Source organism: Lissotriton helveticus, chromosome 10 (assembly GCF_964261635.1).
Source record: "Lissotriton helveticus chromosome 10, aLisHel1.1, whole genome shotgun sequence".
Taxonomy (NCBI): domain Eukaryota; kingdom Metazoa; phylum Chordata; class Amphibia; order Caudata; family Salamandridae; genus Lissotriton; species Lissotriton helveticus.
In genome coordinates this window covers 914908175-914924543 of record NC_136071.1, presented here as the reverse complement: position 1 = coordinate 914924543, position 16369 = coordinate 914908175, and the positions used below count along the sequence as shown (strand labels likewise).

The following is a 16369-nucleotide window of genomic DNA, read 5'->3' as shown; positions in this document are numbered from 1 at the left end:
TTATTTACCACCACCCGACGTCCCTAGGATCAATGGTTCTTTTTTACCAGCACTGCTATATGCTGATGATGCCGTATTAATGGCCTACACTCCAAAGACGCTATCTCTTTTAGTGAGTTGCTTGGTAAAGTCAATGACATCATTAGATCTGCAAAATAATTTTAATAAATCCTTTAATATGTCTCGCGGCCCAAAAAAAACACATTGTGTCATCTCTATATGTAGGTGATTCAAGTTTATATTGCACAGGCACTTTTTCTTATCTTGGCATGGTCTTTAGTGATAATGGCTCTTGGAAAGCACATATAACAAATAGTGAGAGTAAACCTTCCAAGGCCATGGGCTCCCTACTTAGCTTACCTCGCCCTAGGAAGGGTGAGCCCCAGTTCCCTTACTTCAGATCTACAAGTCACAGTGCCTCCCCATCGTTACCTATGGGGCTGAAGTTTGGGAAATTGAAAACTGCCACCAAATCCAACTTCAGGAGCACATATTTTTTAGGAAGATTCTAGGGACACTGATTTCTAGCTCTAGTTATGTATGTCACATCGAGCTGGTCATCCCCTATGTTGAGGCTTATATCAGTGCCCGCCAATTGCTTCTTTGGTTCACAATTTGAAACAACATGGAGGGAACCCTCACAAAAGATATCATAAAAGATTGCCTCTCCTTTGACAAAGGTGTAACAATCCCATGGTCAATGTATATGGAATCTTGCATGCACAAGATAGGCTGTAAACAATTGTTTGAGAATCCAGGGGGCCCTCGCACCATTAACAAGGTACAGCTGCAGACCATTTGGTTTAAACTTGCACATGTGAAGGGACTGAAGAGGGAGTCTGGCAAATCCAGAGTGCCAGCTTATCTGGGTATAAACCCAAAAGGGCATGTTCCACCCCAAAGATATTTGTCCAGTCCCATGGGTCACTGGGAGCACAGTCCATTGTTCCGTTTCAGGGAGGGACAATCAAGTACCTGTTAAGTTTCCCTCTAGGTTTTCAAGCAAATCAAATGAAGAGGCTACACATTACTGTTTTTAGAGAAGCTTATAATGTATTGCTCCTGCTGAATAACAAGGACATATTTTATTGTGATCGACTGTTCTTGGAAATCCCTGTGCGTGCACGGCAATCAATGTATGTTTTTGAGTTTTACCAGCACATTGATCTAGAGACCTTTAGATTGCTCTATTTAGAAAGATAATGATTGACCCAAAAGAATGTGTCTGTTTTTAATTATTTATGTATTTTTATAAGTGTCTTTTTTTATGTTTCCTCATGCAGCCGAATAAAGATTTTTTTTATTGAATTGAATTGAAGTGATAACATTTGTTTAAGAACAGGTAAAAATGTCATGTTTGGTCTCTAAAGAAATCTAATTTCATTTTTCTGTAATGGTAAAGTTGGATTTTAAGTCACAGTTCTGAAAATACTTCCTTTAGAAAGGCATTTTCTCGTCCTAACCATTTTGTTCCTACAGTCTGTGTCCTGGGTCACATGACTTTGATTAGCATGGCAACTGGCCTTTGTGTAATCCTCCAGACAGTTAGACAAAGGAGGACTGAATGTTGTCAGGGTGTATGGGGTGGTATCAGTCATAACTTTCGACTTTGCCTCAGTCTCCAGTGATTAGATGTCTATGGTTGACACTTTGATCTTTTCGGAGCTAGTTTTTACTAAAAACGATAAATATGCATTATATGAATTAATCTTTTTCTACTGGTTGGATTTTTGCTATTTTCACATCAAATAATGTATTACATTTTACTCTGTTGTTCTAAGTTGGTGTTGAATTTTTATTGTGTGTGGTTTTCACTTTGTTACTGTTTAAGTGCTGTATAAAAATGTTACATATCGCCTTTACTTTAAGCCTGACTGCTTATGTGCCAAGCTACCACAGGGTTAAGCACTGGTTAATTTACTGACTGTTTGTGGTTCGCCCTGCAAGGGATTGTGGTTGTTGACTGAGGATGAAACACAGGTTTTTCTCAATATGTTTTAATATGTGGAATTATCCTCGAATTTGCCATGGACTTGTCTTTGGTACAGGCCTGTGCACAATTTAAAATGTCTGGTGAAATTACTGAATTTTGTAATTACCTCATTTTGTGTACTTTGTGCCTACAGGAGACTGATTCATGCAGAAAGTGTCTCGCTGAGAGACGTTTTTTGGCTATACCAATCTCCTGCCAGAAACCTGTGTGACTTATTTACAAACAGTGTGAAAAAGCCACAGAAGTTATGGTTAAACTGTATTTCTTTCTAAAAGCATTATGTAGTGGATTTAGTGAAACTTCACAAAAAATAATTTTACCATTTCTCAGACCTCTAGCTGGATGCATTGTGAGACTCCTCAAAGTACAATCAGTCAGCAGTGTTCAATGTTAATTCTTGCAGACCTGCCAACACACAAAGTGCCAACATTGAGACACACAATATCGACTCCCATCACACAGTCACCCAGTGATTAGCCAATATCACATAGTAGCAGGGAAAAGGAGCTGAAAACTACAGTAAACAATGGATGTCAGCCAGTTTTCGGAGGCTTTGAACTACTGACATTCATTAGGAAGTGTGAAAACACCCCAGCACATCGACAACAGCATTCACAAGGTTTTGTTTTCCTGACGGGAGCCTACTCAGCAAGAGGCTCCATGCCCTACAACACCCTGCTCCCTTCTCACACTGTATCATTATTTATTTAGTTGGGAGGTCTGTTCATGTGAAGGTCACTTTGTGCTTTGTTGGGGCTGGTATTTATCCCCTAACTCTCCTACTGTCTCCTATTGCAGGTCAATCATTGTCTGATAATCCTACAACCATCCCATCCTCAAATTTTCTCAAATATGGAAACAGCAACTACAAAATTGCACGCATCCAGATGACGTGGGATGAAGCACGCAGGCAATGCAAGGCACAAGACTCTGAACTTGTCAGCATTTTAGATTCCTACACACAATCTTTTTTAGCAACGCAGATGTTGAAATATAAGCAGCCTGTATGGATTGGCCTCAACAGCAATGTGGTATGAATCCATATTTATGAAAACATTAGAATACTGTATAGAAATAATGGAGCTAATGCATAAAATATGTCTAACAGGTCACAATTAATGAATTATGCATTGGCATGTTTAAGTAAATAGTTGCATTTTTTATTGATAATAATTTACTCAGTCACCTCAACAGTCTGTTGTGCACCAAGGTCCTGTGTATGTATTGCAGGTGTTTCACTTACCAATTAATCAATGGATTTGCTTTGGTGTGGCAAACATCTCATTCTTTTTGGCTTGTGGGTGTGCTGGCCTCTGATTAGTGCCATTGCTACTTTAATTGCACTAATATCTGCATGGTGCTTTTATTTATTTTATGAATAGCTTTCTTATAAGTTTTTGCTTTTTTAAATGTTTAAGTGATTTAGATTATGTATAATGTATTTTTGGTTTTCCCTAGTGTCTTCTTCACTCACTATCTGTAGCTGTGCCTTAACCAATCTGTGTGTTCTGACTTTCAGATTTAAAACACAGTTTTAAGACAAACATGGCAAGTATGAATATGTTACACTAGGTACATGTAGATGTCTCTTTAACCCAAGAAAATTAAAAAACTGGGAGAAATAAATCATGCCTAGATAGAGGCCAGTGTGTCCCGACTTTCAAAGTGAGAAGCATGGTCTAACAGTATTGTTAGATTTCGAGTTAGTAAAGCCTTTACCTGCAGAAGTCCAAAGTTGTGGATTGAGCCTGTCTGTCTCCTAGGAGGTTCTGAACAGGAGAAGCAACTGCCCATATCCCAACCCCAGACCAGCAGACCATTGGCTATTCAGCTACCAGGCAAGTCTGAGCCCTCCTCTCACACCTGTCCAGGCCCCTTAAGGTCTTGCTGAATGCACCCCAAATCATTCTCCTCTATCTTGTGAGTGGCAGCCTACATGTGCCCCAGATTGCAGTGAGCAGAGTCCAGGAAGTGCCTCTGTGCCTCTATCAATATATTTAATCTAAATATGCTTACTTCCTTTATGTATCTAAATACTTTCAATGTACTTAGGGATCTATATATTTATCACTGTCTTCTAAATTAGCATATCCAATGCACTAGCCTATTTCTCAGCCTATACTTCGCTCAATATATCTTCTAGCCCAACCTTCTGACTCATCTCAAACTTCTTTCAACTGCTCCTTCTAATGCACTACCCTATCTCTCATCCTATACATCTATCAATATATCCTCTACATCCACTGTCTCATTTATCCCAAACCCCATACCACTACTATGATCGCCAAAATAACCCTTTCTAGACTCTCTCCTGCTCTACCCCTCCTTGCATCATCTGACACCTCTTTTTACTACACCGATCCCCTAAAACAAACCTTTCTAAACTCTCCCCTCTGACTCCTTCCCTCCAAAACTCCTTTTTACTCATCCAAAAGCCTCTTCCTACTTATAAGACCTAAAAGAAAGAAGAAAAAAAAATCCTTCACTCTTTTATCCCTCCACTATCCTTTTCAATCAAAATTAACAGACTGACATGTTCACTTCTCAAATTCCATATTCCATATTCAACTATACTAATATACTGCCCAAATAACTGAATAACATATCTACTACTCAAATTACTTCATATTTATACTATTCTAATTTTCAACACTAATCCTTTATGGGTTCCGGAGTGGCGTGCTACTCGCCAGAAAAGCGCTTCAACACCCATCAGGGGTAACAAGTGCTATATGAATGCAAATCTTTCTTCCCCTTTTATCCCTCTGCTATCCTTCTCACTCCAAGTAACAGACTAATATCCACCACTGAAATGACCTCATATTTCACCATATTAATTCACCATTAATCCTTTATAGGCTTCCTGAATAGCGGGCGTCAACAAGCGAGCGATAAATAAATACAAACCTTTGTCCTTCTGCTATCATTCCAAATCCAAATAACTGACTAACCTATCCACCACTTAAAATGTACTTGCATGTTTCACTATACTAATTCAACACTAATCCTCTATGGGTCCCGGAGTAGCGTGCTACCCGCCGAAAAAGAGCTTTGGCGCTTCGTCAGGGGCAGTAAGCTCTATATAAATGCAATTACAATACAATACAATACAATATTTCTTTGGTTATACATTTATGGGTCCCTTACAAATCCTTTCTTACAAATTTTCCTTTACCGCACTGAACAAGTTACTTACTTTTCATAAAGCTCTTTCTGGTAGATAATCTATCTAACCATAGATCACAGACCTATTGAATATTCCCCAGGCATCAGACTGGATCAGCAAAATCTTTAGCACTACCTCTGCGTGCTGCTAGGTGGCGTAATGCAACTTCGGGCCAATGCTGTCCCACCCCTGAAGTGACAAACTTAGCCACAAATAAGCACCACCCATGTGCGTTGACATCAATTCCTTTCTTTTCACGCCACCAGACGCTGCTCCAGAGCTAGGCTTCGTCTCTTCATCTGAGTGTTCACTCAAACCTTTGCAATTTCTACCAGCGTGCAAGGGAATGTCACTCCCCAAAAAACTACAGGGCTTAAAACATGTAGAGACTGTCACAAACTAATGTCTATGACAGAATGTCTTTGAAGCTCGGGGTCAGACCATGACTCCAAGTCCTGAAGTGACTGTACCTTCATGCACCCGAAGGCCACCCAGGACCATGAAACAAAGCTCTAGGCAGCTAATTATTGTAAAATTCCATCCTGTGACCGTTCAAAGTTAAAGGGAACATCCCATTCCCTTTCTTGAAGCAATTCACTCAGCAGATCATCTTCTCAATCAAAGACATCAGGTAAGTCAAAGAAAAAAACATAAGAAGTACACCCTGCCTCGCCACCCCTACTCAAGCTCCATAGAAGGTGTAGGGGCATCAGTATGTCTCCCAGTCTCACTCTTGAAGTCATTCCTCCCAAAGCCTGGGGAATATTCAAAAGGTGCGAAATCCGCACTTTAGAAGTATGTATCAGAATACCCCAACTATAAACTTTTCTGGACACCTTCACCTTAGCAGGTATTCCATCTACAGTTAGTTCTTCAGTTTCTTCATAATTGTGATGGCTGGACTTGAGAGGATTTTATTTTTTGGTTTCTGGGTTTTCCCTCTGAGGTCAGTTAGGCTACCGGTCCATTTCTCTTTCTGTTATGTGCTGCATTTCCTATTCTAGAGTTGTGAGTGAGAGAAAGAAGCAGCAAGCCTTTTCTATGTGAAAAGAAGACTAGACTTGTGTCCTTATGGAAACCAGCTCTTTACAAGTCTCAACATCAGCAAATCTTTCAAAGAGCTATACAGATCGATCAAGTGCAGAGCATTCTAATTGCAGTGAACACTTTGTCTGCCCAGAGTCAAACCTTAAAAGTAGAGAATGTGGCACTTCATCCATTGTGTTGCATCAACGGTCATTTGATCCTCCAATGGCTAGTTTACTAGAACATAAATTCAACAGTTCTCTGAGAAAATTAAACTAATTCCTTGATACCTGTCTCATCCTTTTCAGGACTAAACCGCAGGTTCACATATCAATCCTGGCCAAGGTGGGATTCCAAATCTTCAACACTGTCTGAAAAACATTAGCATGTGGCTATCCCATAGGTATCTCAGGATAGTCTACTATTGGATAGTTACATGGCATTTATAACAAACTTTAAAGAAATGTTCTACTATTTTCAGCACAAAAAAATAGGTTCATTGGACATGTTGTTCTTCATAACCAAGCTATAAGTTATTGGTCGAGAAACCAACAGAGCACACTCCACGTCATTCACATTATTTCATGATAGACTCCAGGAAGAAGTAAAAGATGTACTGGTTCAAATGCCTAGATGGGCCTCTTTTCACAATTTCCGTACCTTACCCAGCCAGATTATTACAGAATCCTGGAACGACAACAGGAAAGGAAGAAGAATAAAAAATGTCTGACTCCATACTAATGTCCCTTCCCAGGACTGAGGAGAATGAAGAGTAACCAATGCAACTGGGATTCACACTATCTGAAAAATACAGAAGCAGACAGGAGATATAGCTCTCTGTCTACAGGGAAGAGGACCAAAATGTCAAGACCCAAATGAGGAACCAGGAAATGGAAGGAGTAACTGTTCACAATGTTTTACTTTAATATAAAATGGCTTTATGTTTCCACCAAACATTTCAAACTTTCTGTCTTGAGAATATGCCAGAACCTTGTGCATGCAGGACATCACTGAAGATAATCATCACTCAACATTTTTGGGTGGTCTTACTTGTGCAATTACAGAATACAAGGTCATGTGAAGTGCATGCCAAAGCAAAATAAAACCACCCCTCCACACCTGGATTGTTATATCTTTTGAAAACACCTTCTAAATCTTGGGATCACATACCCACTGGTTTATCCAATAATCTATCTCCTATTGTATTTGCACATTGGGTAGACCATCAAATCTGGGAGGACATATTTACTCTTTATCGGATGCATCCTCTTGAAGATCTCTCAGCTCACTCAGAGAAGTTTGGATTGAATTAATAAATAGACAGTTTCCATTTTCTGCATTTTGTACTGTTCTGTACTGTTTTGTACTAATCCTTGATTCATCATTTTCACTTTCCTGCACAACTTTGTATATCATGCACATTAGCTTACCATTTTGTCAGCATATTTGTTTTCAAGAGTGACTACATCCCTTTCAGCTTTTGGGAAACACACCAGACCACCATAATTTTATTAGGCTTTTGTATTGCTTTCAACAAATCCAATACTTAAGCACCATTTTTAATCAAAGATCCAGAAGATGTCACCTCAGTTGAATGAAATCATCCACATCATGAGAACCATACTGGATCTCTGTATAGATCGTTACATTCAAATTCTTCGACAGGCAAATAGCTCTTGTCAATAAAACTAACTCTGCCGCTTACGCTGAAGTTACAATCAGCAGAAAAGATGCTTTGTTCTAATGTCTCTGAAATGGAACATACTGCATAGGCAGCTCTCAGTGTTCAATGTTGGTTTCTCAAACAATTTTTGGTCTTGGTTTAGTGGATAATTCAGTCACCTCCAGACAATCAAGTCAGCTACATCTTCATCGTCATCAAGTACCCTGTTTTCACAATTCCTGTCAGAATTAGGAAGCAGTGTTGCTGGATTCAAAGTACTACGCCTCTTAATCAAGATATTTTGAGCTGCAAGTATCACCTGTTCATAATGAGTCAGCCTGATATTGGTAAGATGGTTAGTTCTCATTCTAGTCAACAAAATCTCAAATGAGTTTGGGACATAACCATTAAACATTTAAAGGCGAGAACTATTGCAATGCAAATATTTTTTGGTTTTAGTAGAAGTGAAACCAGTGCGCACGTTTTTTTTTTTTTTTGTCGTACGCGCATGCATATTACATTCAAACGTTAGCCTTAATGTTCAACTGCCACGCGGAGAGCTCATGCACTAGAGACCCCATGCAGTAGCTGAGAAGTCAGGCCAATCTATTTCATTATCCACCCACGGTACGTGTTTTCCTAATTTAAAGCCAAAAAAATCCTCTTCAGATGTAAAGTGAGACGACAAGGATAAAAAAATGTATCAACCCGGCGAGTAGGCAATTCAGTTGAACGGCCGTTTGTCAGACTTGATTTTCAATCTATTTATTCTCTTTTTTATTTAATATTGTTCAAAATATTTTAATGTATCAATTTATTCATGCTTTATGTTTATCCCTATTCCAATAATGAATATGCTTGTTTCCACCCATGTAATGTTTGACCTGTGTACATATATTCCCATTTTTTTAAAAGCCCTAAATGGGTTTGTTTTAGGTATCTCCCACCTAAAATCTGCTTCGTTTAAGTGTAAATCAGTGGGGAAAATCAATTCCACAGATAAATATACATATTACCACATTCAAAATGTTAGCATGTATGCCGCTTGTGTGTCACCATAACAAGGCCCAACCTACAAACTATTATTTGACCGTCATTCTGTTCTTTTAGCTTCATACTAAGAAAATGTATTTAAAAGGCTTATACATTATTTATGTTTCGCCTTTCGATTAGCAGCAGCATTTTCTCTTAAACAACTACACATCATTCTTGCCAGTGGCATTTTCCTACAAAACAATGACAATGATTATGCACATATGATTCAATGAAAAATGTGGTGGGGAGGGGGCGTATGGAATCAGGTTTTGGCCACTACTTTCAGATTCTGGTGTTCACTCAGGCTGCAGGGACACACATCATGCACCTTCCTGAACTGAGGCAGAGTGCCTTTAGCCTTTTTTATTTTTTATTCTTTTCATAGGGCTTGCCTAGCCTTGGGATCCATACAACCATACCAGTCATGCATGTTATTGGGTTGCACATTACATCCCTTTCAATTCAAACAAAAATAAATGGACTAGTCTGATACAGAATATCACCTGTGAGTCACTGCTAAAACTGTAGGTTGCACCTACGATCATACTTCGGGGCATTCCTAGTGAGGGGTGGGATCACTGCTGTTGTTCATGACTCCTTAGCTGTAGGCCCACAGGGTTGGTGGTGGAAGCAGCAGGTCTAGACCTCCGGCTGGATGTCCTATCCTGATGCTCTTCCACTGCATCATCCTCCTAGGGTCGGGTTAGACAGCCTAGACAAAGACCTCCTAGACAACAATGCACACAACAGCAAAGAGCTCTTCAACATCATGAAGGAACTCTCCAACACCAACGACATCCCTCCCTCACAAGACCTGTGCGACTCTGGCCACCTTCTTCCATCGCAAGATCGCAGACATCCACGACAGCTTCACGCCACGACCGCCCCGCCAAACCACAGAATCGTCTGCCCCCATGACCACCCTCCACACCAACCACCTTCTCTCCTGGACCAACATCAATGACGACGACACCATCGAGATCATGAACACCATCCACTCCAAATCCCTGTCAGACCCCTGCCCACACTACATCTTTAACAAAGCCAGCACAGCCATCACACCCCATCTCTGGAAAGCCATCAACATCTCCTTCGAGACAGCAACCTTCCCGGCGAGCTGGAAGTACCCCAAGATCAACGCCTTACTCAAGAAACTCAAGGCGGGCCCCAAGGACCTCAAGAACTTTCGGCCCATCTCCCCCGTTCAAAAATGGTTGCTTGGTAATGGTTAATTCTTCCTCTTTGTCCCTCCTTTTTGTGCTTGGATTCTGTCCACAGAGCACTGCCCAATTACTGTTAACATTGCGCTTATGTGTTATGTGCTGATTTGGGGACTATTTTTTCATTGATTCTTGCTTGTGTCACTGTTTGCCCATCTTTGGTGGTTCAGCTTCACAGCCCATTACTCAATCTCCCAATCCCGTTCAAATATCCAGATGAAATGGCAGGCGCTTCAGAAGCTGTTTTCGAAATCACCTCTTTTATTTTCTCTGACTTCAAAGTCCGAGGATTTCCCCATAACCCTCTTGCTTTCTTGCTTGTTGCTTTAGCGAGCCTCGGTCACTGGATCTTCAGCAGTCCAAACTTGCAGCACAGTTAACAGCAAGACACAGTTACGGGCAAGGCACAGTTAAGGGCAAGGCTTGGGCAACTTCAGTTGCGTTTTTTCTGACGCTTGTTTATATAATGTGAACTCATGTGACCCGAAGGTGTTAGTGTATTTTACATAAGTGCTTGTTAGATTACACAATGTCAGTGGATTTTTGGGGGCATTTTCATGAACTCGACTGACCCAAAGGTATTGAAGTGCTTTACAAAATCACCCATTACATAACTCAAAGTCAGGTTCATTTTTTTGTTTTTAGGTACGTAGAGATTAACCCCTTTGCTTCCCCTTTGCTGCAAGGCCTCCCCCCCCCCCCCCCACCCCCTGTGTTTAGCTTTTTTTGGGCTATTAGGGGTAGTTTGAGTCTAGGGCCCCATACCTTTCTGTCCACATAAGGTATCCACAACACATTTGTTTTCCAGAAGATTACAAATGTACCAAGGGTTTGTGGATTCCTCTGAAGAGCGACCAAGAAATTAGCAGAAATACAGCAACATTTAGATTTTTGGGGGGGAAAAGTGCTGCAGAAGAAATCTTCTGTTTTATTCCTTGCAAATGGTATCAATGAAGGGTTTGTAGGGCTAAAATCACCATATTCCCAGCTTTCAGGAACAGGCAGACTTTTGTCAGAAAACCAAAATGTTCTAAGCAGTTTTGGAATTTTACTAGGATATAGCCTATTTGACCTATTTTTTGTGAGTTCAACCTGCTTCCAATTAGTGGTAGAAATGGGTTTGAAACCAATAATGGTTCCCGGCAAGCTATACATTTGTGAAACCTAGACAAAAATCTGAATTCAGCAAGTTATCATTTGTGTACATTCGTTAAGGTTTTCCTATAGAAAGCAACGGTTGAAATAAAAATAATTTTGAAATTGAGTTAAAAAAAAAACCTTTTTTCCTAAGTTTTCACCTGTTGCTTCTTCTAAGTATGGCAGATATTTTAAAGTAATATACTGTTACATCCACTGGAGCATTTTGGTTGCCAGGATATATAGGGGTTCTAGGTTCACCAAGAATCTGAGGTACCCAGAGCAAATAACTGAGCTGCACCTTCCAATGGTTTTACATCGTGTGCCGAGTATACAGCAATTCATTTAGTAAAAAATAAAGAGTGAAAAATAGGTTACAAGGAAACCTATTTATTTCCAAAATCGGAACAATCTATGGAGTTTGAAAGCAGCTCTGAATTGTTTTACACACTGTCTTACATTTGGAAGGCAGAAATGCATAGAAAGACAATTGGTAATAACACTTGTTGTTCTATTCTGTTTTGCCCTAAGTCTCCCGATAAAAATGGTGCCTCACTTGTGTGGGTAGACGTAGTGCCTGCGGCAAGAAAACGCCCAAAATGCAGCGTGGACACATAAAATATTTCCGCTGAAAACTTACCCTTTTTTTGCAATGCGTCTAGCAGTGGATTTTGGACCCTTGCCTGACCACCCTCCCTAGGAGAATTACATTAAATTTACTCTAAAGGTTAAAAAAACAACACTTACCTTAACTGTGGCATCCCTGTGCTGCCGTTCTCCTCTTCCTTGGTTTCACGATGAGCTGCTCTTGCGCGTGCGGTCCTTTTGAGAAATACGCGGGCACGTGCGCATGAGCAGATCATCGTGTAACCAAGGAAGAGGAGGACGGCAGCACAGGGATGCCGCAGTTAAGGTTGATTTTTTAAAGCTTAAAAGTATATTTAATAACCCTGAGCGAAGCACTACGCTACGCTCGCGTAGTTTGCGAAGTTTGCGCATCTTCGCACTACTCGAGCTGCACATAGCACAGTGCGAACACGCGTAGCGCAGCGTAGCTTAGTGCAGCGGTCATTTTTTGCTTGTTCGCGGTCCTCAACATCATGTTCGCGACCGCGAGCAAGCAAAATGTCATCCCGGCGAGACTCTCAACGCGGGTAGGTCAGGTTTCTCATTGCGAGTGATCGTGCATGCTCGCGACCGCTCGCAATGAGAAACTACCAGTTCGCGTTGAGAAAGCTGCCGCTCGAGTAAAAATCTACTAGAGCGGCAGAAAACTACAGCTCGCACTGTGCAAGATGCCGTTTTCAATGATTGCACAGTGCCGGATGCTTGTTCGCACTGTGCAATCATTGAAAATGCATCTTGCAAAGTGCGAACATGCTACTACGCAGCTCGCATACTGCTACGTGAAGTTCGCGTAGTGCGAAATGCACTTCGCATAGCTTCGCGTAGCGCTACTTCGCGAACTACGCCCACCGTTAATATTTAATGTAATTCTTTCAAGGGGTTTGGAGGCGGAGTTGGTCCCCAACTCAGTGGACCTGCGCGTAGTGCCGCTCGGCCAGCTCCGCCCAGGCTTACCTATTATAGTCTAAAATGCACACAGGTTTGCACACTTCAGCAACCTAAACTCCAAACAGTCACACGCGAAGTACTTTCATCATGGATGGCAGTGAGCACATACACATCTCTGCTGTCTGCATTTTTCACATCTAGAAGTCCATCATTACGCAAAGCACTGCACTGTCGCCTCTCAAGTTTTTCCCAAATTAGTTATTTTGGGTAACCTTTATGGTTAAAACGGATTGTGCCACAAGCAACAGTGTCAAATTTGACCAATTCCCTGAACAATTGCACACCAGTGTAGAAGGTATCTACATATAAATGGTGACCTGTGTCAAAAAGTCCCCTACCAAGTCCCCACACAATTTTCTTACTAACTCAGAAAGTGGACGGACAACCAGAAGGATCAATACTGGAATCCCCACCTATGTACACTCAGAAATTATAGACATATCCAGTCCGACTCTCAGACACCATGTGCATATTAATTCCATGACATGCCTTCTTGCTAGGAATGTACTGCCAAAAAAACATATGGCCCTTGAACAGGATCAAAGACTTGTCCGCAGCTATTTCTTTCCCTGGAGCATAGATCTCTGAAAAACGATCTACAAGTGATCAAAGACAGGCCGAGCCTTAAAAAGACAGTCAAAATCAGGGTGATCTTGTGGCAACATTAAACCATTAACAACAAAATGCAGCATCCAAAGCAGAAGGAAATACCTACCACAACTCGTGATTGGAGGAAATATAGCCGTTGCCATTAAGGGACTTGTAGACTATATGAAGACAGCAATGCCTTCCATATCATGCCCATCTAAAAAGATAAACCTAAGGCTTCTTCAACTCATCTAGATTTGTGGGAGTCCACCAGGTAGCTCTAGAGTGGGGCTTAAGTCTGGCACTGTTGTCCCTCAGATGCTGTTCAGCATTCAAATTAGTGTGCTCAACAAACTCATCCAAAAATACATCGTCCATAAACAACTGAAAAAAATGTATAGGCAAAAGGTTTTCAGTATTCCGTCTACACACTGCAACACCAGTAAAGGCAGGCAATGCTGGATGCACCATGTTTGGGGAAGCCCAGAGTTTAGCTCTTCCAGTGGGAAGCCTTGTAGCCATAGGATGCAATCCAGATGCCTATTGCTGCACTTTCCAAACACCAGTGTCCTCCTCTAAAACAGGCACTTCATCTTCACTGAGAGTGGCTTCATCATTAGATGATTTCTTTCAGACTGAAAATTCACTGCCAAAATCTTCCGCTTCCTCCTCTGCCTCAGATGCAGAGTCAGTGACTGAATTATGGGCAGAGGAAGGCTTGAAAAGCATACCAACAAGCTGCTGAGTGGTCATCCTGCGGCTAGACATTACCCTTACTAGGAAAAGTAACATCACAAACAAGTTAACATCAACCAATACTGTGTAGAATAAGTAATCAAGTGTGGCTTTATCACAAAGACCTATATACTCTAAAACAATACCACGCACTCGCCTGAGACAGCTAGACTCACCAGCAATTACTCTGCAGAAACACCCTAAAAACCAACGATATTCTACTAGAAAGAAAAAACAAAAGAAATGAATCACAAGACAACACAATACACATTGTGCACACATGCAAGGAGATTTTCACTTACAATAAAACAGAAGCTAAACATGCTGTTCTCATCACACCATTTACAATAAACGCATTTCTGAAGGTAAATGATACTTATTTACAGTAAATGTTTTCTTACCAAACACATGCAACTACACAGACTGCAGATCTCCCAGTGATGAAACTGCAAGCAGGAATAACAGCAAACAAAAACAAACGCTTTGAACCAGAACAAAAAGGAGAAATAAAACATTGCAATCACAAACGCAAGTGAAAAGAAATAAAACGGTTAACATTATAAAGGGCTATGTCCCTACCCAAAGGCCAGTCCACACACCCCACCAGCCAAGCTCAAGTCCAAACACACTGCCATACGAACTCCAGACACAAACAAAAACTTTCCCTGGTGTCTAGTGGTTATCTGCCTCCCTCCTTTGGGGGCACATGGGCCTAAAAATATGGCCAATCTGCAACCTAGTGGGAGACACAAAAACAGGCAAACATAAATAATGACACATACCTCCCCATTGGGGCACCCTTACCAAAGGCGCCACTCTTTAATATAAATATATACATATCCCTGGTGCTAGAAGGTTTTCTGCAATTCACCAGGTAATAGATGGGCCTACAAAGACAGCTGATTTGCCCCCTGAGAGGCAGAAAACTAGCAAAAGTAAGTAAAACAATTTTCAGCCCCAATTTGAGGAAATTTTTGCCTAATGGTCCACCCCAATGAATAATATATACATATCTCTGGTGCTTGTGGGTGTTCTGCCCCCCTTGGGGGAAGATGGGCCTCCAAATAGGGCTGATTTGCACCCAGGGGGACAGAAAATGGTCAAAAGTTGTTTAAAAAATTAATATCCCCAATATGGGTGTTCCTTGCCCAAGGGACCACCCCCAAACATAATATGAAGACATCCCTGGTGCAAGTGGGTTATCTGCCTCTCCCTGGGGGCAGATCGGCCTCTAAAGACAGTCAATATGCCCTCAGGGAGGGCATAAAATTGCCAAAAGTGATTTTAAAAAAAGATTATACCTTATAGGGCTGATTCTTGCCTAGGTGACGGCCCCCAAACATAATTTAACAATATCCCCGGTGCTAGTGAGTTTTCTGCCACCCCCCCTGAGGAGCAGAAAATGGCTGATTCTCTGTACCTACATTTTGGAAACAACCCTACACTAAGGGGTCGCTTCCATCACCAAAAAACAAATCCTTGGTGCTAATGGTGGCATTCCTGCTGCACGATTGTGACCCCATGCACGAATGTGCAACAGGAATCCCCTGCAAAGATACATTCCTCTTCCTCAGTGCCTCTGGGCATGCAGAGACACACTGGAAGCTAAATGGGTTCCAGAACGTCCAGCAGCTTTTCATAACGTCAGAGCCTACGTCATCAGATCGCCATGGGGGAGGGGATCAGGGGTTGCAGTGGGAGCACTTCCGCTGCCATCCATGTTTGGCGGGTTAAATGGGCGGCCAATGGGGGGAGTGCCATCGCTTCTCCCATGGGCAGGTATGAGGATGGAATGGTTCCATCCTTAGCACATGCCCACCCTGGCTATGGACAGAACCATTCCATCCTCACAACAGAGCGGATTATGTGATGCAGAGGCCACCCGTTTATTCATTATTTCCCCTCTACCTAACAAATGGCAGAAGCATTCGTCCCTCCCACGTCGCTGCATGCCTGCCCTGCTACCTCTTCCTGCTGCACTCCTGCTCTCAGAGCTCTAATTTCAAAGCACATTCACAGCAGCTCCCCAGGGACTGTGAGACATTTTTTATCATATAATGTGAACTTGAGCGACACAAAGTTGTTGGAGCACTTTACATGAGTGCCAGTTGCATTACACAAGGTCAGATTAATTCTTTTTTTGGGGGGGGGGCGTGGAGATTAAGTGACGGCGATGCCATCCCTGTTAATCCATTATTATCCCTCTACCTGCCGAATGGGAGCATTTTGTT

General features: G+C 41.6%; 1 protein-coding gene across 1 annotated transcript in view; it reads left to right on the top strand.

Moving 5' to 3' along the window:
* Window positions 1–16369, top strand: part of LOC144784639 (macrophage mannose receptor 1-like) — a 949320-nt gene that overhangs the window by 785409 nt on the left and 147542 nt on the right. Inside the window, exon 24 of the mRNA XM_078663568.1 lies at window positions 2792–3024. Coding sequence (XP_078519694.1) covers window positions 2792–3024 — 233 coding nt within the window. The remainder of the gene's footprint in view (window positions 1–2791; window positions 3025–16369) is intronic.